The sequence below is a fragment of the Pezoporus wallicus genome, unplaced genomic scaffold (genome assembly GCF_028554395.1).
Source record: "Pezoporus wallicus isolate ANWC-B61680 ecotype Strahan unplaced genomic scaffold, APGP_CSIRO_Pwel_v1 contig_1438, whole genome shotgun sequence".
NCBI classification, from domain to species: Eukaryota; Metazoa; Chordata; class Aves; order Psittaciformes; family Psittacidae; genus Pezoporus; species Pezoporus wallicus.
Genome location: NW_026638681.1, coordinates 3,450,583 through 3,473,172, shown reverse-complemented (window position 1 = coordinate 3,473,172; position 22,590 = coordinate 3,450,583). Strand labels below are relative to the sequence as shown.

The 22,590-nt window shown below is 36.8% G+C and overlaps 1 protein-coding gene across 20 annotated transcripts in view; it reads right to left on the bottom strand.

Moving 5' to 3' along the window:
* The window catches only part of DMD (dystrophin), a 1,199,681-nt gene that overhangs the window by 103,528 nt on the left and 1,073,563 nt on the right, over positions 1–22,590 (bottom strand). For all 20 annotated transcript variants that reach the window (XM_057411860.1, XM_057411861.1, XM_057411863.1 and 17 more), the window contains 2 exons: positions 20,374–20,452; positions 9,680–9,740 (listed from right to left, as the gene is read on the bottom strand). In XM_057411860.1, the coding sequence (XP_057267843.1) occupies positions 9,680–9,740; positions 20,374–20,452 (140 nt within the window). The remainder of the gene's footprint in view (positions 1–9,679; positions 9,741–20,373; positions 20,453–22,590) is intronic.

Sequence of the window (22,590 nt, the reverse complement as noted above, 5' to 3'; positions counted from 1 at the left end):
TCACCAATAATACAGTGTTCAAGCAAAAAAAAAAAAAAGAGTTAAGTTTGTTAAAAATGAAGCGCAGAAAAATGTATCTTTGCCCTTCTACTCCTATATTAACTCTGCAGCAGTGAACAGAAAGAGTATCCTGAAAAGGAAAGACGGGAGACAGCTACACACTGAAATTCTTAGTAGCCGGTTATCTAAAGCCTTTTCTCCTACTTAAACATTAAAATATCAGAAAGCTTCCTAGGAGGCATCTAGATAAATACAAAATACCCGAATGAGACTGAATTGTCATGTGGTTAGATATTTAGATTTTTTTTTTACAACCTTTACCTGCTGCATGAAAATTCAAATATGTTAACCCCCCCCCATTAATTTACCATACAGTTTCATTAACGTGGTAGTCTGCAAGGTCAGATTGTAAAGTGTGAATTATGTAAATGTAAAACAACTTTAGACATATTTTCAGCAACCTTCATTCTTGGTAGTTGATTGCTGCTTTGAGTTTGTGTCCCCCTCAGGTCCCCAACCTAACACATACAGCATTTATGCAAAGAAATTCTGGCCCTACTGGAAAAGAGGAGGGAGGTCTGAGACACAGAGAGCAAAGATGTGTTAGGTAACAAAGTCTGACCTCTACTCACTACTCTACTCAGTCGGCTATAGATGCTATTCCATGAGTGTACTAGACTGGTTATATAAAGAGTGCTACTTGACTATCTGTTGTGTTGTACCATGACCTTGTTTCCAAGCTCAACTGCTATAGAAAAAACATGAACTCTTGCCTCATCAAAACTACTTGTAAGAAAAACAATTTTCTCAGAGACGTAATACTTTTTTTTTTTTAATGTTTTTTCCAGCCATCCAGCTATCTTTCCTAATGTAAAAATTTATCTGATGAATACTTGAAACTCAAAGCAAGTACGTAGCATACAAGAGGGTGCCAAACTTTGGCATTTGGAATCACATTGGAAATTGTAATTTATCTCATAAAGTTCAACTTCTAAATCAGAAAATAAGAAGTAAGCAAAATGAATACAGATTATTTGATAATTTCTAACCTATTGCTTAGGATCTTTACTTAGGTCTAAATGCAACTTTATACACGTATATGCAGTTCTCAGTTAATTCATTTTGCATCTGCCTTTGAATCTATAACCCTTAAGCACAAATATACGCAAAATTAGTTTTCAGGATTGAAGGTCTAAAGATAAGGATATTGCAGAACTGATGTACAATACAGAACTGATTTCAGCTAGTATCTGACAAGGAAAAAAGTTATTGAAAGGAATTCAATAAGGAGAAAAATGGGTCAAATAATCAGCAGTTACGATTCAATATGAGAAGACTAAACAAACGTCTCAGAACAAAAAATGTGTCAGGACAGGAGAAGAAAATTCTGAAAAAATAGGAACTTGTTTCAGTCTGTAGGAGAAGTGTCATCTCAGAAGGTCAGAGAAAGAACAAAAGTAAGAGAGATTTAGCTTCAGTGAGTTCATTTCAGGAAGAAAAAAAAAAAAAAATAAGCTGGGAAAAAATCTGACCTTGCCTTGACAGTTGAGCACCTTAGAGGAGCAGAAGCAGCACAGCTGATATAGCCGATTATTGCCTTCTCAGTCTTCTCTTGATTATTGCATCACTCTGGGTGCCAATACGCGAGCATTACACAGTCTACAAAAGTCTGTGCGTCCATGGTGAATATAGCTGGTAATGTACATCATATGTGCCTATATCCACTACTTTTTTCATTGGTATTGAAACATTTCTTAACACAAAAATATAAATTATAGCTCTGCCTTGTATCAGACTGATAAGATCATGAAGAAGACAAAGGAGGCACAGCAGGTGAAGAGGGATCGATTTAATACCGCCTCTCTTATTATATGGATGAAATTTTTTCTCACATGGAATGGGGAAATAGTTTGTCTGCTTATTTGTGGTGCTAGCTGCATCAGAAGGGACACTGAACCAAGGACAATGAAGACAACGGATGTGGCCAGTGCTGCTTTGGAGAAGCTGTCAGTCTTCGGAGGAAACAAAGGAATTATGAGACTTCTTGGTATAACAAGGATATGTAAAAAATCTGAGATATTGTTCCCCATTTCCTTGAAGATTTCATTGGACAGTTGTCAGAAGCTGCCTCCTCTTTGTCATCTCAATTAAGTATGTAATTGATCTTCAAAAAAATGAAAAGTCTGACAGGCAAATCTTTCTATTTTTTCCCTTAATATGTCTAATCTTTTCAAGTTCAAGGCATTCCAGTGGAAATCAAACATAATTCCTATTTTTGAATCCTGCTCATTAAGCACACAATGCATTAAAAAAATTGCCATATACATCAAGCCAATATATTTTAGATATCAGGAGCAGCTGTAAAATCTACTTTGTTATGGAAGATCTGGCATATACTCTATAAAATAGGACTATATTGTATAGATGTCATTCAAATTTGTAAAAATTGTATTGGCTATGTTAATTTTTTATTAATTTACTGCAGTTGTTAAATGTAGTCAGGCAACATTTAACAACTGAAGTAAAATGGAGCTAATGGAAAAGAAGTACAAAGTGAAATTCAAGGAAAAATCACATCAGCTTACAAAAAATATAACAATTTAAACTACAATAAAAGTAAATATTTAAGGTTATGTAATTATACTCTATTACTCTATAAAGATATGAACTCCTTGTACAGTATCAAAAGTTTTCTTTTTATGTTACTGCATAAATAGTTAAGCCTGAAAGCTGGAAACAGCGAGTAGCTGGATTTAATGGATTTTAAATGGTGATATGTTCCTTTTAATTGGGAAAATAGGAGAGCCAAAATCCATATAAAATTCTCTTACCCAACTCATTCCCTACATAACACATTTTAAGATTTAACATGAAATGAAAATTATCCCTGCACTATTTAACCTCTGCATAATGCTTAACACTATGCAGTCTTCATGAAAATTTGTACTGAATGAATTTGACACCAAAGCTTAGGAAATTTACTGTTCACTTACGTATGAGCAGTCACATCATAAGGACCAAGTTCTGTAAGCACTGTGTAAGCGCCTGAGGAAGCTGCTCTCTGCCCCCCAGAGCAGGCACTATGTTACACAGTGTTATGGTGGGAAAGCACATGGTTTCCATCAGTTATTGCCCTTAATGACTGGTTAGAGCCCTGTCCCCAGACCCTGCGCCCACAAGGATATGATAAAACTGCTGCTGAGTGCTTATAATTCATTTCAAAACAAATTAAATCTCCTTCAGTTACTTCACATGTGAGGGCAGTAACTCCCTGCTGACAGATGGTAATGAAAAGCAGACCCACGGTACCTTCCCCAAGTGCTCCTTCTCAGTCAGCAGGAACACATCTGTTTATAACCTCCACTTTCATTTTAAAGGTAGTTAAAGGCTCAAGATTTCCCATTTATTTACACTCCGAGTTTAAATTTTTGTGACAAGTTTTGGAACTGAGGCTTCATAGCCCTACAAATGATAAACTCTACACTTGGACAAACCTCTAAGAAATACCAGATATTTCAGTTAGGTTTTTATGCTAGACAGCATGTGATAGTAAAGACAGTCTGAAAAGTATTATACTTTTTCTTTCCTTCACAATAGTTTCAATTTTCATATGGACAGTTCAGAACTAAATGACAGGAAAAGATCATAATGGCTGCACACTTAAGAAGCCAAAACAGTAATACCTTTCTGGTACTTGATAGATAGGTTAACTGCCAGCCATACATACGGTTTTCAGAGGCTGCTCACAGATTCAGTCACTATGTATCACTTATGTATGGTCCTCCATGCCCCTCTCTGCTCTATCTGACAGATATTTCCTACTTGCTTTTGTGTCTTGTACTTATCTGTATTATGCAGAAGAAACAATTAACCCAAGAGGGTTTACCAGAACAGCAACTCTTTGCTTTATTTTATCTTAAAATTTAATTCAGATTCATTTATCCCATCTCTCTTGAACAAAAGTGAAAGAATCGTGGCTTAACCTGTTTGCTTTTACAATGAAAATTGACCGCTCTTAGCTTTTTTCTGTGTTGAAATTCTGCATGGTTAACAACAATTACAAGGGAGATTAAAAGTTAAGATAACAAAGAAGTACGTTTATAGATCCCTAGTGTGGTATGGAAAGACTGCAGAATCTAAAACTAGCAAAAGTGTATGTCACAAGCTGACACATTTAATGCAAATATTCTCATAGGAAACTACAATGTGGAAGAGGACAAGCAAGTGGAGATGCACAGTCCTTGGAGTTAGCTCACTGCATCGCTAATTTGTATAGACGGGCTCATGCAGATCTTCTCAAGGAGTCAAATCTATGCTCCCGAGAATCCAGCTTTGTCCTCAGCAGGACAAAGTTCAGTGAACTTCTATAATCTGTATAAGAAAATAAGCTTGGCTGGGAAATAACTTGGAAGACGTCCTTTGTGGGAAGTGCTGAGATGAAAGACTACTGTATTTTTGCAGAAGCATTTTAAATCCTTCAAAAGAATAGGCACAACAAGAGGGTAAGAAGACAGACACTATTAACTGGCAAGTCAGTTACAGAGAGGAAGAATAACGTCAAAGATTAGTACAAATACAGGAATCATGCCTACTAAATTTCAACACATCATAATGGCAGGAGTACTGAATTATTTCTTTCAGAGACAAAGTATGTTGCAAACTTCAATCCATCTCCTCTTTACTCCAAGGCAACAGAGATCTCCTAGCACTGTGTAATGGATGTGGCTACTGAGTGCAGGATAAGCCATACACAAGAGAGATGCCAACATGACTTAGACTATAGCTGCTTAGTATTCCCTCGTGCCCCAGGAGGATGGACACTGAAGAGGAATTGGGTTGAGTAACATGACTGAATGCTTCTTTAGGTGTTGCAAAATCCAGATTAGACATATGATGTTGCTATCTATCACTGGTTTGGGGCAGACCCTCTATCTGCTTCATTAAAAGATAAGAATGTGCATGTGTATGCATGCACATGTGAGATCCCTTTCATCATAGGGTGAGCTCTGCTAAATGTGATCCAACCTGAAATATGAAGTTAAAATCTGCAGACTCCTATCTTCATTATCTGTCCTTTTTGGAATTTGAGACTTTTTTAATCTTTCAATGCACATTCAGTAGTCTTTGTACTATGTATTTTTTTTCCATTTGCTTTTCAGATTTCTGAGGTACAGTAATTGCCTGTTTTGTCTTCCAAAAACTTAAATTTAGAAATTTTAATGAATGCCTAAAGCATTATTAATGAGTACAGACATGCCTGTGCCTGTTTCTACCTACCCATTTTCTGAGTTGAACTCCAGTAAGAGTAGGATCAAGGTCTTCAAAGAATAGAACTAATTAAACAGAAAACTATTTTTTTTTATATTCCTCTCCCTTTTTTTAGTCTAATAAAACCTTTAAATCCTGTACTAGACACACAAATATATCAAGGGATAAAAAAGATAAAAAAAAAAGTTGGATAAAATGTGGTTTTGAGCAATTTTAAATGTTTTAATCCAGAGGCAAAATGGAGTTTTTTAACTCAGTAACACCTTTTGTGCTGGGCATGCGCTCGGTACCCAAGAAGCAATGCCCACTTGGTACTTGGGAAGCCATAATAATTCTGCTGTCCTAGAACACAAAAATGTGATTTCTCAGCTTGCTGGAGAAGAGAGAGGTGGTGCTGAACTGTTGGCCTAGTTTATCATCTCCATAAGGAGGGAAGCACATAAAGTGTGGAAGGAAATCCACCAGAATGCAGGAGCTGGTGTACAGCCATTAGACTGCAATTTCCATGCAGTCTAATGAAAGAAGGCCAAGAAACTACAAAATGGCAGAGACTGGGAATACTGAAACAGGTTGTACACTGTCAATTATATTTTCCATGGCAATGATGCCTACAGGACTACAATTTGAAAAAAAAAAGCAAAACAAAACAAACTGTTACGAATAATCTCAAGAAGGAAATATTTAAGGGATAGGTTAGAGGTACGTAGATGCTACAGATTAATCAACTGTATAAAAATGAACTATTTACCAGGAAAAATCACAAGGCTTGAAGATACCTAGCAGTAAGCAAACACTGCCGCTGAAGATTTAGCGCTAAGTAGCGCCTGATTTATGGATTTATCAAATGCTATGTCACTCAAAATATGAACATGAGATAAAGCAGTTAAGTATCAAGGGAAAACCATATAAAATGAAAACCAATAAAATGTGTAGCAAATCTGGTAAATGAAGGGGTCTAGCTCCAACATTCTACATCAATGACAGAAAATTAGGTAAACATGGAAAGAATGCTATCTGTAGCTGCTTAGTCTTCATGGAAGCTCTTTTAGAAAGTTAACAACTAATATGAAAGTAATAGGTCAAAAATTAAAGAAATAATGTGCTAAGTTAAAAAGCCAGAACGGTAAAGAAAACAATCTAGTTGTGTGCAAATATGAAATATGAGTGATCAGAATTAATGAAAAGAAAAATGGCTGAGGGCAGCTGCAGTAGAGAATAGATGCAACAGTATACTAGGGCTCATTAAAACTTCACCATTTTGTTTTACACCTCAAGGAAAGCAAGTTCTTCTGTAAAAAAATGTGGCCGAATTTAAACTTTAAACTAATAATGCGTGTTGGATGCACTTGACCTCTTAAAAAAACTAGCACTACTTTTGTAAAGTCTTCAAAGAAGTTAAAAGTCTGAGCTGTAGATGGGCCAAGAATTCCTGTAAGAAACCCACAAAGGAGCAGAGTGACCCAGTGAACATCAGTGCACGTGGGCTTGGAACACCAATCACGTGATTGCTGCATAAACAGCATCTGGCTTTTACAAGGCTCATTTATCAAGGAGCAAAGCAAGTTGCGGGTATAAGGACTCTCCTGCATACCTTTCCCATTGTATGCAGTTTGACTACGAGCCAACCATCACATAGTCCATAACCATGAAAGCCTACATGAGCTCCCTTTGAGTTCTCCTAGCTGAGCAGCAGGGCTGCATGGTGGTGACCTCCTCTGAGCTGGGATACCTCTCAAGGTTGCTCCTTGAGGCAGAGACACCTTTTACCAACAGCAGATATTTGGATGAGCCCAGTTTGAGCTCTGCCTGAATTGCAGATGTATTGCATGGTGACTCTCCCCTTGAGCAGGGGCACCTCTTAAGGTTTAAGATTCTTTACCTGAGACTAAGAGATCCTTCCTTGCCCAAGGCAGAGAGACCCCTTATATATGATAACTCCTTGGTAAGTGACAGCATATAGAATTAATACTACCGAAATATCAGTATTCCACATAACTACTCAATTATTACAAACTTTGCATATGTAGACCTTTTGACATAAACTGTTCACCAAGTCTAGGACTTAGTCTGGATCCAGCCACACCTAGACTCCTCTTGGAGAAGGAGTTTAGAAAGCAAGGGGGTCCATTCTGAACCTTGTGACTTAACAGGAGGGTCTTCCTCACCCTTTTGTATCTCCAGTCTCTGTGTAAATCATTCTAGCTCAATCTGAACTCAATTTCCTCCATATGTTTCTTCCATGTAGTAAATAATGGAGTGAAACTTGCCATCAAACTTTGCTTAGTCACACTTTTACAAAATCATATTAAACCCACTTTTACTAATAATACCTTTGATGGTGATTCCTAAAGCAATCCAAGTCACTCATTCAGGACAAGTTTGTAGAGTTGTCAGGATCTGTGACATAATGCTACAACTCATTATGGCTATTAATGCACTTTCCAAGCTGAACAAAATGAAACAAATTTATTCCTTTGAATGTGTAAATGGCCTGGAACAGAAGACTAAAAACGAGTAAGGTATAAGCAAGAGCATCACTGGCAGTTTTAGCACAGGGTCAACAGTTACCTATAGCTACTGGGTGCAAGTAACAGAGTGAGTTGGGAAGCACAGCATGAAATGCATCTTGTGCCTACACTAAGAACTGCCTTCTCTCCCTGTAATGGCAAGTCATACCAGAGCAAAGAGAAGAGGAAGATCTTAAAGAATCTTAAAGATGAGATTCAGAGCAGCCCTGTGGAGAAGGACTTGGGGGTGCTGGTCGATGAGAAAATGAACATGAGCCGGCAGCGTGCACTAACAGCCCAGAAAGCCAACTGTATCCTGGGCTGCATCAAAAGGAGCGTGACCAGCAGGTCAAAGGAGGTGATCCTGCCCCTCTGCTCTGCTCTTGTGAGACCTCACCTGGAGTACTGTGCGCAGTTCTGGTGTCCTCAACATAAAAAGGACATGGAACTGTTGGAACAAGTCCAGAGAAGGGCCACGAGGATGATCAGGGGACTGGAACACCTCCCGTATGAAGACGGGCTGAGGAAGTTGGAGCTGTTCAGCCTGGAGAATAGAAGGCTGCATGGAGACCTCATAGCAGCCTTCCAGTATCTGAAGGGGGCCTATAGGGATGCTGGGGAGGGACTCTTCATTAGGGACTGTAGTGACAGGACAACGGGTAACAGGTTAAAACTTAAACAGGGGAAGTTTAGATTGGATAAAAGGAAGAAATTCTTTCCTGTTAGGGTGGTGAAGCACTGGAATGGGCTGCCCAGGGAGGCTGTGAATGCTCCATCCCTGGCAGTGTTCAAGACCACGTTTGACGAGGCCTTGGGTGATATGGTTTAGTGTGAGGTGTCCCTGCCCATGGCAGGGGAGTTCGAACTAGATGATCTTAAGGTCCTTTCCAACCCTAACTATTCTATGATTCTATGATTCCATCTTTTCCTTCACAGCTGTGCCATAAATGATCCTTACATGCCGGAGTATCAACTTGCTTTCCAGCATTTGTCTACTGTAGATTGTCCCTCCTTGATAGAGCTTTCTAGCTTCTTTGTGGCTGTTCATTATTCATAGCCAAATACAGACATCAGAAAAATTACAAATTCAATGCAAAATTAAGCCAATTTAGCCAGGTATAACTGTACCTCTGAATGCACTATAGACTTAAGTATTCATGTGCAACTAAAATGCTTGTTCTGAAGGTACTGTAGTAGTTCACCTTGTTGTGAAAGTTGCAACTGAAGTGCCATTGCAAGAGCCATTTGTAACCAGGTGGCTTCAATGACACTAGTTAAGTTTGCCAAGTGTTTTGGGAATATAACAAGAAACAGCATGAATGTGTGTATTAAACACCACCTGTGTTTCAGTTACTTGCACTACAGTCTCAGTTACAAGTGTTGCATCACATTTCCTTCAGAAGTTACATACAATTAATTCAAGGCACGTATTACAGATAATAAAGAAGTAAAGAGGGAAAAGAATGTACTAAAACTTCTTTCTTATCTGCTGTGTAGTGGTTCTGTTTAGGGCATTAGATGCAGGTGTTTCAAAAAATTTTTTTTTATTTTCTTCTTATTTGTTATGCATACACACCTCTTAAAGCAAATTAGATTGATCTGGGAGCTGAACTCTAAAAGAACAGTCCATAGGGACTAATTTGTCCCTTGTCAAAAGATCCCAAAGCTTTTCTTAGTTTGGTCACTTAACAGTAGTAAAAATCCAAACCAACTTACAAATCAGTGCATCCAACTGGCCTTTTAAATAACTAGCACACTTATTTGAAATGTATTACAGCCTTCACTCCTTTTTGTTTTTCCATTTAGACAACATAGGAGCAGTTCACGAAAATCAAAGAAAATTACTAACTATTCTCTTAAGTGACAAATGTAAATAGCTGGAATGAGTTACCATTTATACTCACTTGATATAATACGGCACTTTGTTTGGTGAGATTGCTCTCTCCCAGGGGCCTTGGACAGAAGCTGTTAACAACAAACAAACAAATAAATAAATAACTGCAAACATACAGTCATACATACAAACATGCCTAGAACAGAAACATGGAGGTCAAGTTCAAAGTAAACAGGAAAGACAATGCTAATCTCTAGAATTACGCTTGGCCACACTGATACAGGTCTGCTTGCTCAGTTGCCCATGAAGGAAGGATGGATTAACCTGCTGTTCTGAAATTTCTGTCCTAATCTGAGAGAAATTGCAGTCATTCAGCAGCAGAGATTATATACACACCCCCACCCCCCACCCCAAACTTGATGACTAAATTTGCAGGACAGATAGGAAGCAGAGTGCACAGTCTGTATGGCATGTTCTTTTGTGGGGTTGCTCCTGCTAATGTGACCGAGTGTTCTTCAGTTTCTGTCATTGTGTGGTCGCTGCTTTGCATCCTAGGAACGGAATTACATGCTTGTTTACATTTTACATTGACTGAAGTTACACTGAGACACCATCCAAGTGTTTGTGTTTTTTTTTTTTCCTCATGACTTATTCTAAACAGAACAATTTCATTTTTATTTCTCCACATTACTAATTGTGTCTTAGTGACTTCCAGTAACAGCAAATAATGGGGAAAATGACAGTGTGATCACAAGAAATACAAAATGACATTACTCACTCTTGGCTATCACAATGTTATATATCAACATCAGTTTACAATATAATGAAAACATTTTGCAACAATGCTTCCTATAAAACTCATTGCTGGCAAAACAGTTGTAAATTATTTTTTTTTATCGTAAGTTTTATTAGAGGCAGAGATAACATAGAGTTTAGGCCATAATGGAAAGATAATTGTTTTTGTTAAGAATTTGTTATCTGTCAAGCCCAGTAGGACCAAGAATTTTCTTTTTTAATATAGTGATTAAAAAAGAAAATATATGAAAAGCGATCTACTGGGGAAAAAAAGCAGCCTGTTGGCTTTACCCAGTGTAACCCTTCTTTTTAGTGACCCCTGCTGTTCACAAAGGAGATCAATTGTTATCAAGACTAGTAATTAGTTGCTATTTGGCTCTGAGTATATTCTTTCCCTCTCTTATTCAAAATAGATACTTTAAAAACGCCACTCCCAAGATGCAGATACTTTAACAAAGTCACCAAATCACAGTCCGGGGGGGTAGGAAATTGAAGTGAAGGAGTTAGACATAGATTAGAATTTTTATGCTATCAATTCCTTGGTAATTCCTTTGTAAGTTTTTATTCAGTAAAACTAACCTGAGTGTTAATATGTGTTCCGACAAATAGTTTTAAAATTCCCACTCAGTGACAACGTTAAGGTTTCTTACCCTTGGGAACTGGTATTATTTGAGGACTAATTTGTATAGAATTACAAGTTATAATTTTTGAAAGTAAAATACCCTTCAGTATTAACTAAAAACTGACTTTACCTATTTCTCTCCTAAACAATCATTAATATTCCCAAAGGAAATACCACTGAGCTACACTTCTTCCACTTTGTTGGTTTTCATTCAGTACCTAAATGAAAGAATACATTGCTGCATTTTTTGGTTTTTTTTGGAAGGTGTATTTCTTCTGTTGCTTCTGAATTAATCTGAGCAAGAGCTTTGCAGTCCTAATTTACTATCACAGAATCTTATGTATGGTAGTGGTTTTGATACATTAGAAAGGTAAGAAATACTTTGCTTTCATGAGAACTAAGTGCTATAGGGATAACAAACAATTCCATGATGTTCTGCATAATTTGATTTAGTGTTCCTTCAAGAGATTGCTGTGAAGGTGTCTATATCACACTTTTGGTTTTCTGGATGATTCTAGCCTTGCATAAATTTGAGTTGACAAAATACATGGTACTTTTACAGCTATGCTAAGAGAATAATCATTTCATTTTTGGCAGAAGCCCAGAGGCTGAGAACAGCTGTTTCTTATCTCTTGCTACCAGTACAGATTTACTGTCCATTACAAAGCTAGTGCAGGTAATGGACATATATATTTAATTCCTGTTCAGACCATTTTAGTAGTAAATCTGAAACTTGCTAGCAAAAACTCTTCTTATATGACACTGTAGTATCCCTGTGGGCTACACCACTCAAGAAGCATGTATCTTCCTTTTTGCTAAGTGTAATCCAAAAGTCTTTTATTGTTCTAGCTTGCACAGCCTAAGAACACATTACCATACACCCAGCTACTTGCAATATTGTTGGCTAATATTAAATACTACACCAAAATATAGGCATTTTAAGAGTGAATTTAAATTTCCTTATGCTTTATATTGATATACATTTTAATGGTTACCTAATTTGAGAGGTTTTTTATCAACCTGATGGTGTGCTAATACATATTACTTGCTTTGCATATTCAACCTAGGTGAACACAGTTCTTGACAGTAAGCCCATGTACATCCTTATTTGTTTGCAGAATGTAAAATGAAATGGTAGCATGCTGGCTCTCTGAACATCAGCAATGTTTTAATCTATTCGGGGACCTGAATGAAATATTAAATGGGATGATAGCATAATTTTATCTATGTTGATATTACAAAAAAAACATACATATTTCACTTTAGCACTACAAACATAATGAAAAATACATGTATGCTTACTAATAGTAAACTATTTCTCCCCCAGCTATTTAAAGGGTAAATTTAGTAGGGCCACATTTAGAAGTTACTCTCAGTGGTCCTTGTTTACATAGTCAGCACACACTTTTAGTCATTCTATAATGGCACGAGTTTACATTTTCAGTTCTAAATAAGAATAAAATCTTTTGACTCCTATTTGTAACTAGGAGTTAAAGTATTGTGAAACAGTTTTAGGAAAGAAACCACAAAGTAGCACTGCCTAGTACCCATATGCCATGCAGTGTTACATGTGTCTTCTCAAATATATTTTTTTTCTTAGAAATCTATTATAGTTATTATATATGCATTCCAGAATCAGCATTATGATAGTTAAAGCTGAGCTCATTTTTATATTCACAATTAAGAGCTGCACTACGTGCTTTGTGGCCACAACAGCTGTAATTCAGAAAAGTGCTTAATTATGTTCATGTTTTAATAACGGTAATTCACTTATTCAGCCTAGGAGCTCTACCTGGATAACTTACATTGTTCTACATTGCATAAAGATACTAATGATGATAATGCTAACATAGAGCTAGAAATTTATTTACTCACATAAAATTTGGGTTTGTACCAATTATTTTCACTCCCACAAGGGATGGAGTTGGTGCCTTCAGATAAAGGCAGGCAGGGAGGACGAAATTATGAGACAGTCTTTGCATCTGGAAAGACTCTGATTCCCAAGAACCGGAAGTTCACATCTGTGTAAGGTACCCTAACCTTTCAAAGAAGATTCATTGTGTACTTTTCTAATTATTTTCAAATGACAATATTATAAATGAGAAGATATTGCTCTTCACAGACTATAAAGAGTTTATGCCTGTCATCTTGAGAGAATATGCTAAAGCAATGTTTTCCCTCCATTATCAGTTCATGATACATGCTGGCAGGATGCCATCTCCAATATGTATGCCTGCGTGACAGGGGCACGATAGAAGTGTTTGCATAATTTATTAGTTCTTTGAGATCCTTTGCAACAAATGTCAGTATACATCTGTAAAATATGATTCCCTCCCCCCCCCCCCCCCAATTTACAGACAATTGATTTCTAAGTTATGTGCATTTATTATTGTACTAAGTGAGACCAAAGGACAATCAGTCTGCATTGCTTAGCGCTGAGATATAGTGTTGCGCTGTGTAGTTGAGAAACTGATGTCAGAATGCATCAACTACACAATTTAGAAGTTACAAGGTAGGAACATCAATCAAAACCTGTCTTTCATAAGGACTACACAGCATGGAGTCTATTCTGCTCCAAGCTGTGCTCATAGTGGTGCACACATTGATGGATTTATGAGCATTCCTGAGATAGCTCCTTCTCAGCTTGAATTCTGCTGTTCTTAAACCCGAGCAAACACTCGCTTCTTCCCTGCAACACTAGCAGCACCGTCTACTGCTACAGTACACAGAAAGTCTCTGACTATACCATTTTCAAAGCACTTCTAACCAATTTGAAGAAGGGATTATTAGTCATGAAAAAGCTTATCATGTGATCAGGGCCAATTACAATGACTCGCATTTTATGAGTTATAAAAGAGGCTTCTCCATCCTCCATTTCCTGCTGGAAATTTTACAGCCAATTTAAGATTTCTCACCTGCAGCCTAGGGTCCACATTACATGATACAACCTAAACAATGCATACCTTTAATCATGAACAGAGTTTCCAGAACTTTCCAAATGCAACTTGTAAAACAAACTATAAAATACATCTACTGCTCATTTTCTTAAATGTCAGAAATGTAAATGTAAAATGGCAAAAATACAAGCATCTACCTGTTTAATACAGAAATACTGCATGAGATAAAGTATTGTAGTCTGTATTGATTCATGTATCCCAAGTTACAGGTACCTTATACTGCTACTTCTGCTCCTGTGCTCTTAAATTAAAACCTCTAAAACTGGCTCATCAAATAAGGTCATAAAATGACCTAATCAAATTGGTAATTTTTATGCAAATGGAATTAGGTAAATAGAAAAATATATCTTTGGTAAATATTCCATGTCTCTCAGAGCAAAACATAACAGAAAAACATCTTATATTTAAAGTATGCCTATTGTACTGCAGTCATGGAGTTTGAGGGTGAAGGACTAAGCACAATGTACATCCCATGACAATATGGGCACATGGTTAAATAGATCAGAGTTAAACTTGGCAATGTAAAACATAAAGTAGTTTTCATTTAGGCTTCACAGGTCCAATGTTACTCTAAAAAGATTATAAAATATTGGGGGGATGATTGTCTCAGCAACATATCAAGTCAGATGATGGGCAAAATTATAATAAGCAATAATTCATATTTGAGTCTTATCCAGAGTAAAAAATATTTGTTTGCCTGCAAATTTTTTAGCATTTCAGAATATAGGACTGTCTACCAATCAAGGATAAAATCCAGAAATTAACTAGGCTGCTATAGGAAAAATAATGAAGGGAGCAATTTTCCTGACTACTCCCTCAAAAAAAAAAATTAAATATCTGCTCTAAAATAAATACTAGACTGCATTTTTAATTTGATGACAAATGAAAACAAGAACAGAAGAGAGAATGAATTATTTTTAACTAGCATTCTAAGGTATTTTTCATTGGAAGCCTTCACAAATACAAGATATTAATTACAAGGAAAAATTGTTTGCTTCCAGGAAAAGAGAAGGGGAGAACATTATAATTTGAAAACTGATTTTATCATTTTGTCATAGGTATAGGCATAATAATCTAACAAGGACTGAAAGTAAATGGACTGAAGACTTTAAACCCAATTTACCTATCAGACAAACCTTGAGGTTGAATTGGTGCCCAGTGCTACTACAAATTCACCATGATAATAGCAGTGACAAGACCCTTGAAGTGAATATTTTTTGTAAGTACTTTATCAGTTTTCTTTTTTAACTTTTTCGGAAGCACATGCAGCCATTTTGCATTAATACTATAAAAATAGGGAAAAAAAAAAAAAAGAGTTTTCTAGCAATCAGGCTCTTCTAGGTTATATGGCCGTACTTAAATGCAATATAAAATCCCTTTTCTTCCAGACAGTTCCCAGAATTAGGCCAATTATTTTGTAGCCACTTTTCCTCTGTCTTTATCTTACTGCCTGGTAATATTTTCTATTCAAAACATTAAATGTGATAGCTAAAAATATTAAATCATATATCTGAAGACATGGATGAATGGACATGGTCTTCAATATCTGCATGTCAAAAGTGACATCTGGAAGATAGTATAATGCATGCAGTGAGAAATAAGAGAAAAATATATAGCTGTTAGCACTGGAAAATAAATTTACCAGACGGATGGGTAAAGTGTCTTAAGAGTCCTAGAGCCCTGTCATTTTTAGATCCAGATATCTTAATTAGAAGGACTTGCCCTTTTAAAGTTGCCTGCCTGTGCAAGAAATAGCTTCATTAATCTTTGCTTTGCATAATAATCTAAGCACTTGCCCAAAAGGTGTGAGATGCAAGTATTTGACTTCTTTCCCAGCTTGAAAGAAGTCAAACCCACACCCCAATTTATTCACAATAGTGGCCTAAATAACTGGTGGAAAACACAAAGGCACAGAAAGAATTAAAAAAACAGATCTGAACCTTAACAGGTCTGAGCTTATCTGGAGAAGGAGAGACCTAGGTTACATAGCCCACTTCAGAGACCATATTTTTTATTTTGAAGCAACAATTGTCCACACAAAATATAGCAGATGTACTCTGATCACTAGACTGCAATACACACTATTGGCTCCAGTGTTCATAACCTTTCTGTTTCTGAATGGAAGCTGCTATGGCTGCCTCATCTCATGTTGAAGTCATAGAATCATAAAAATCACAGAATCAAATAGGGTGGAAAAGACCTTTAAGATCAAGTCCAACTGCAGGACTGCCAAGACCACCACTAAACCGTATATCACTGAGGGCCTCATCTACACAGTTTGTGAACACTTCGAGGGACAGTGATTCCACCACTTCCCTGGGAACCCTGTTCCAATACATGACTACCCTTTCAGTGAAGAAATTCCTGCTTGGAAGTCCAAAACTTAAACATATAATTAGGTATCTCCAGTTAAAGTATAGTTCTAAGCACATATTTAGGTATGCAGATGTAACAGTCTGATACCGATGTACCCATGCAGCTGAAGCTTGTAGCTTGGAAAATACAAATCACACAATGTTAGCTAGATGTAAACCAGCCTTTTAGACTTGCAAACATAAGTGTTGTTTCTTTTCTGCTATTTTCAGGTTCTTCACCTGATGAAAGTCTATGTTCTCTGAGATTGGAAATCACAAGCTGTGTCTGGGGTCTCCCCGTGTCACGTTTGTAAATAATTGCTAATTATACCTGAGCACTATTTCATGTAGTCACTTCATTGACATGCTATACATACTATCAGATGCCTCATGCTGGAGCTGGACAGTAAATTACAAGATTTGCTTATGCTTTCAGAAGGTGTAATACCTTCTATTTTTCAGCAATCACAAGTAATCCATGTGAATTTGCTATCACATTAAAAATAGGGCTGATGGGAGCCTGGCTAGCACAGCAAATGATATTAAAACTAATCTGACATCAATCCTACCTCTCATTTATCACATCTCAAGAAAAAAAAAAAAGAAGGTAATAACTGTTGTGACAAATATAGGTGGGTCCTCCAGGAAGAGGCAATGAATCCCATACTTTGTAAGAGGCAGCATCAAGAAGGAAAATAAAGGAGAACTCAAAAAAGTAAAATTATTCCAGAGGAGTCACTGAAAACTGGAGCTGGCATTATGCTTGAAATTTGCAGGTACCCTTTTCCACACTTCAGTTACTGTATATAATTTTCAAATTAAGTACCATCATCCATTAAAGGATCCCAGATTTTTTTAATTAATTTGCTAAAAATTTACTCATTTCTCTTTTTTAATTTTATTTTTTACATCCCAATTTAGATAATTCTAATTAAATGCAAAACCTTCAAACCCAACGAAGTAATTCTGTAGATCTAATATTTTACGCAAGTAAAACATTTATCAGCTATAGCTTAACAACTGTTGCTCTGAATTCTGTGAGCCTCTGTCCTTAGATAATAAACTAAGAATAAAGGAATAAACTGAGAAAGACCTGGGACTCTGTGGAGACTGGTGGAATTAAATGAGTTTGGGGAAGCACGAAGGTGTGATCAGAAGATCCCTGTTTTTCACTCCTGATCTCTCCAGTTCACATCTTTCTTCCCACTTATATCAGAAATAGCTATAAGAATAGCTTTTAAAACAGGGCACAGCTGCTTAGGAACAGGGACTACCACTTGATTCTTTGAGTGCACAGTGCATGACAAATATGAAGTCCCTGCATCACTCATTACTTTTGAGCTAGGTTCTCAACAGCCCTATTCAGCTTCAGTTCCAACCAAGCAGAAACAGAAAGATGATGCTGTAATTTCTATATATAAAATAATAACAAACACATAAAAAAAAGCATCACCACAGGTTAGTGGCTTATATTTATTTCTTCCAGATAGGAGAGAAATGTAATTAAGTCACTGATTTTATGTGAACTTGACTGCATACCACCTTTTTTTGCAGAACTACTTAAAGGTAAATTGACTCTAAAAGGACAATTTTTCATATAAGTATATAAACACAGTTGGGAGCTGAAGATCATCACTCACACCTTAAGGTGAGCAAGCACATATGGTAGAGGGAAAGTTGATTCTGAATTTGAGAGGATGAACTGTTTATTACTTGAATACAAATTAGTTCTGAAATGGTCAATAAATTGCTTATGTTCCTTACTTATTACAGTTTGCACTGATATTATGTCTCAGCTCCTTAGCTAAAAATGCTCTCTGAGTTGAATTTATAAAAGAGCAGAATTACTATGATTCATCCTTACACCATTGTTGCCACAGCCAGATTGATCCCACCTGGGCTCTGTTTGCCATCCACTGGAAGATCACTTACACAAGCCATTAAAATCACCTTTATTTGACCTGCCCAGTTCTGTTTGGCAACCCTTATGGTTGATTTGTTCATCCCCAAAAGTATAGATATAGAAAGAAGACTAGTGCTCAATGAGAAAGACTCTGTCACTCTCTCCTGCAGTGCTACCTCTCCAACAGGTATGCTTTCATCAGTGGAGAGATGCAGCAGAGACAGTCATGAAAAGTACGTAAAAGAGTGATATTTTCCTCAGGCATATTAATAGTACACGCTTTTGGAATTTGATGCGTATGTAAGATGGAACTAACAGATGCACTAGCAACTTTCAGTGACTGCATACTTATACTTGGGAAGGATTCTGTGGACATTTTCAAATAACCAACATTTGCATGCACATTTAAGAATGTATTTACACATGTATGAAAGAGAGAAAGAACAAAACCCCACACATGCCCATTTTTTTCTCAGTTATTTGGCTATTTCTAAAGTACATTTTCACCTGGCTCCTTTTCTTAAAGCAGTCCTCAAGTAGCAAGAAGTATCTAGAATGACACTTTGCTGGCTCTTGTTAACACACAGAAGAATAACATGTTGTCTCAAGGGTCTCACTAACAGCGAGCGGGCTAAAAGATGCGACTATTGTAACACTGAACAACTTTTAGACTGATCTCATTTATCAGCAGTAAGGCAGAATGGGTCTAGGGCATAACTGTCCCACATTTCCTAGCTGCATTCAGCACCAGCACAGAGAACAGTGATGTGTTGTTCTATGTGATAATGTGATAGGTCACTCCAGTCTCTTCCAGACTGCAATACAGGATTGCTTAACGTACCCTTCACATTTATTTTTTCACCGGAAATACACTGTGTGTCATAAGAAAAACAGGCACCTGCTTAGATATTGCATTCATACCAAATACTCATAACAACTCTCGCATGTTCAATCTTGAGAAGTCTGATTTGTAGTTATATATCTTGAGCTGAAAAATTATTCCCAGTGATCAAGAGTTAAAAGATATTTTGAAAAAGTAGTAGAAATTACAAAAATAGGGCTTATTTCTTCACAGGATTATATTTTGATAAAAAAAATGATGCACAGTTGAATACTTGTGAGTCTGCATTATGCTTATATGGCACAACATCAACTCTGGTTTTGAATTTATAGTTCACCCCACTGTGAATTTTCAGTTTTCCATTGAGATTTTCCGTAAAAAAATGGTGAACCATTTAAAATTTCAGTGCAGTATCAGCTGAAGAAAAGTCTGTCCTCTACCCCACTGTGAACGTAGCTGTGCAATAATAGCAACATCTATTTCTGATGTCTGGTTAGCTTGTCCCTTTGCATGTAGGAGACTGTTATCTTGTGACTGTGTTCTCTTCTGCTGATATAATCTCTTAAATAAAGCTTTAGTGTTTACTTTCCTTAATTGAAGTACAATAGGAAAGGAATGGGTTCTAAGAAGCTTCACTTTAGTCACTGCCTTGGAGCTCTGACAATGTTTCAAATTGTCTTTCAGTGTACTTCAAAACATCCTTGATACAAGAGTGCATGTGGAAGTGGAGTGGGAATATCAATGGAAATTATATCTTCTGCAGAGCTGTAAAAAGTTTATTAAATTGCCATCCTTTTTCCAACCTTCCCATGGTGGTTTTGATCCTCTCACTGCTCTAAGTGATCAAATTCTGCAGAATTTTTTTCTTGCAGGTCTTATTTTGCTGCTTTTTGGAGCTGAATATTTATTTGAACATATAACCCACATTTATTTATTCATTAACAAAAAAAAATAAATCCTTTGTGGGTTACAATCATCAGAAACTCTTACAATATTTAATATAATTTTAATTCACTAGTCCTAAAAGGGAACATTTAAACAATGAAGACCAGCCTTGTACTGACAGATGTATGGAAAAACAGACTTGATACTGGCAGATATTTTCTTTTTACCCTGGACTATACAAACTTATTTAACAGTCTTCTGCTCCCAGCAATGAAAAAAAACCCCTATAAAAACATTATAATACAGTCTAAAATAGTAACTCATAGCAACAATAACCAGCATGTGGCTGCAAAAATATCAATTAATTGCATATGCAAGCTGAGCAAGAAAAATGGGGTATTACTTACTGGTAAGAAAATGCTGGGAAGTAGGGCCAAAATCCCTGTGAGCTTCGTGCAGTTGCCTGATGCGCTCATCAATGGCCACCTGTTGAGAGGAGGAAAATAAAAAAGACTCTTTTCTAAACAAGTAACAAGAAGTAATTCTAGGCAGATGCTTTTCCCATTAGAAAACATTCTGTTAAAAATTAAGCAGGCTTCTGCAACAATCATTACCCCTCAGGGCTTAACTGAGATTTAATGTTTTATCCAAAGGAAAGGAGGTAAAAAAAAGTTGGGATTGGTTTTTGGTGTTCTCCCCCCAAATTTTAAATGGTGCAAGAACAAGTTGAAAATGGAAAGGCTGACAAATAAAAGCGGAGCAAACTGGCCTGGCTTCAAGAAAATATGACTGTTGCTTGCCAGTACTGAAAACAGAGACATTCCTCTACATTAATACTTTTACAGCACTATCTCAAAACTACTTTTTGAGAGTACAGTATTATAAATCAGCATGTGAAAAGTAATCTCTTTAATGTGTACATGATAAACATATTTTAGCTGAGTGCAGAAATGAGGGTAACCAAAGAGCATCTGGTACAAACATTTCTCTATTCTTTTAATCAGTCAAATCCTAGCCCCTCGACCCTTTTCTTTGAAGAGTATTTAAAGAACATGTTGTTCCTAATGTTTTGTTGGTCTGGTGTACTGCATGAAAACATAGATGCTAGTTGTAAGGTTGGTTTTATCTTTACCCTTGAAAATCCCAGTAAAGTACCAAGCAAGCAGTCAAGAGGGTGTGATTGCCATAAGGTTCAATAGCATACAAATTACATCTACTAGCAGCTTTATAGCCTATATGCTAAAAGGATGCCATAATCAAGATAGACCCAAGAACAAGATCACATAAAGCAAGGCAAAATATTTGAAAGTAATGATAGAATATTTTAGAAATATTTTAAGTAAAATAACTGATAAGAAGCATTCACTCAATGTAAACAATGTCTGTAAGGAAACGTGTTGTGTCAACACTGCCAAAGAAGAATGTAAAAGTGATCTGGTTTTATCATCCCAATTGTGAGGTATATAACAAGGAAATAAATAGGTAAAGCAAAAAAAAAAAAAAATTAAGTAAAAAGCAATCCACATTTTGAAAAGATTTTTTTGGTTGGTGGTAGGAAGAAGCAATTGTGTAATAACGGGGCATGGCTCTGTTAGAAGGGAAACATAATGACAGAATTGACTAGCTCTTTGATATGGCTGTCTTTCTTTGCCAAATATTGTTTAGCCCTCAAAATCTTGTTTCACTAAACAGAACAGAAATTTAACATTAGGACATGATTTTTCTGCTTACAGTTTCAAAATTGACAGTATGACCAAAAGGCCTCCTCTCTCTTTCCTCAAGCCATTTTTTCAGGTGCTTTTCCTGCAGCTTCCTCCATTTCTGTGATTCTCTTCTGGCTTTCTATACACAGGCACAATCAATGTGATTTTTTTTTTTGTTAGTCCTCATTGACCAGCATTTCACCATATAGCCTCTGTTCTTACTTCTACCGTTTTCTTGAACCCAGAATTGCTCACAGGGTAACATTTTTACTGGTAGGTTTAAGGCTTGATCCCAAAACCTGTGCTTTTTCTGTTTAATTTTGCTGATTGCTTAGCTAGATAAAGCTAAGCCTAGGATGAGGCTGAACTGTGGTTAACTTTTGAAACCTTGGGCAGAAGAAACCTAAGTAAAGGACAGTTTAAGCCCAGAGTGAGTTGCATCAACAGATGTTCTCTTAAGCAGCTCTTCAGACAAGGGACTGCCTTTGGGCCCGAGTTCACACCTAATTCATAGCATAGACATAAGCTAGTGAAGTCTAAGTGCATAGAAAACAATGATAAAGCTGTTTCTGGTCATCAATATCATTAGCTCCAGTACGGAAGCAAAGATTAATGTTATACTGCTTTTTTTTTGAGACCATCTTAAAAACCTGAACGTGCACAAGTCCATGGGACCTGATGAAATCCATCCATGGGTCCTGAAGGAGCTGGCGAATGAAGTTGCTAAGCCACTGTCCATCGTATTTGAAAAATCATGGCAGACAGGTGAAGTTCCCAATGATGGGAAAAAGGGAAATATAACCCCCATTTTCAAGAAGGAGAAAATGGATGACCCGGGGAATTACAGACCAGTCAGTCTCACCTCTGTGCCTGGCAAAATCTTGGAGCATGATTTCTAGGAGAATCGGCTAAGGCACATAA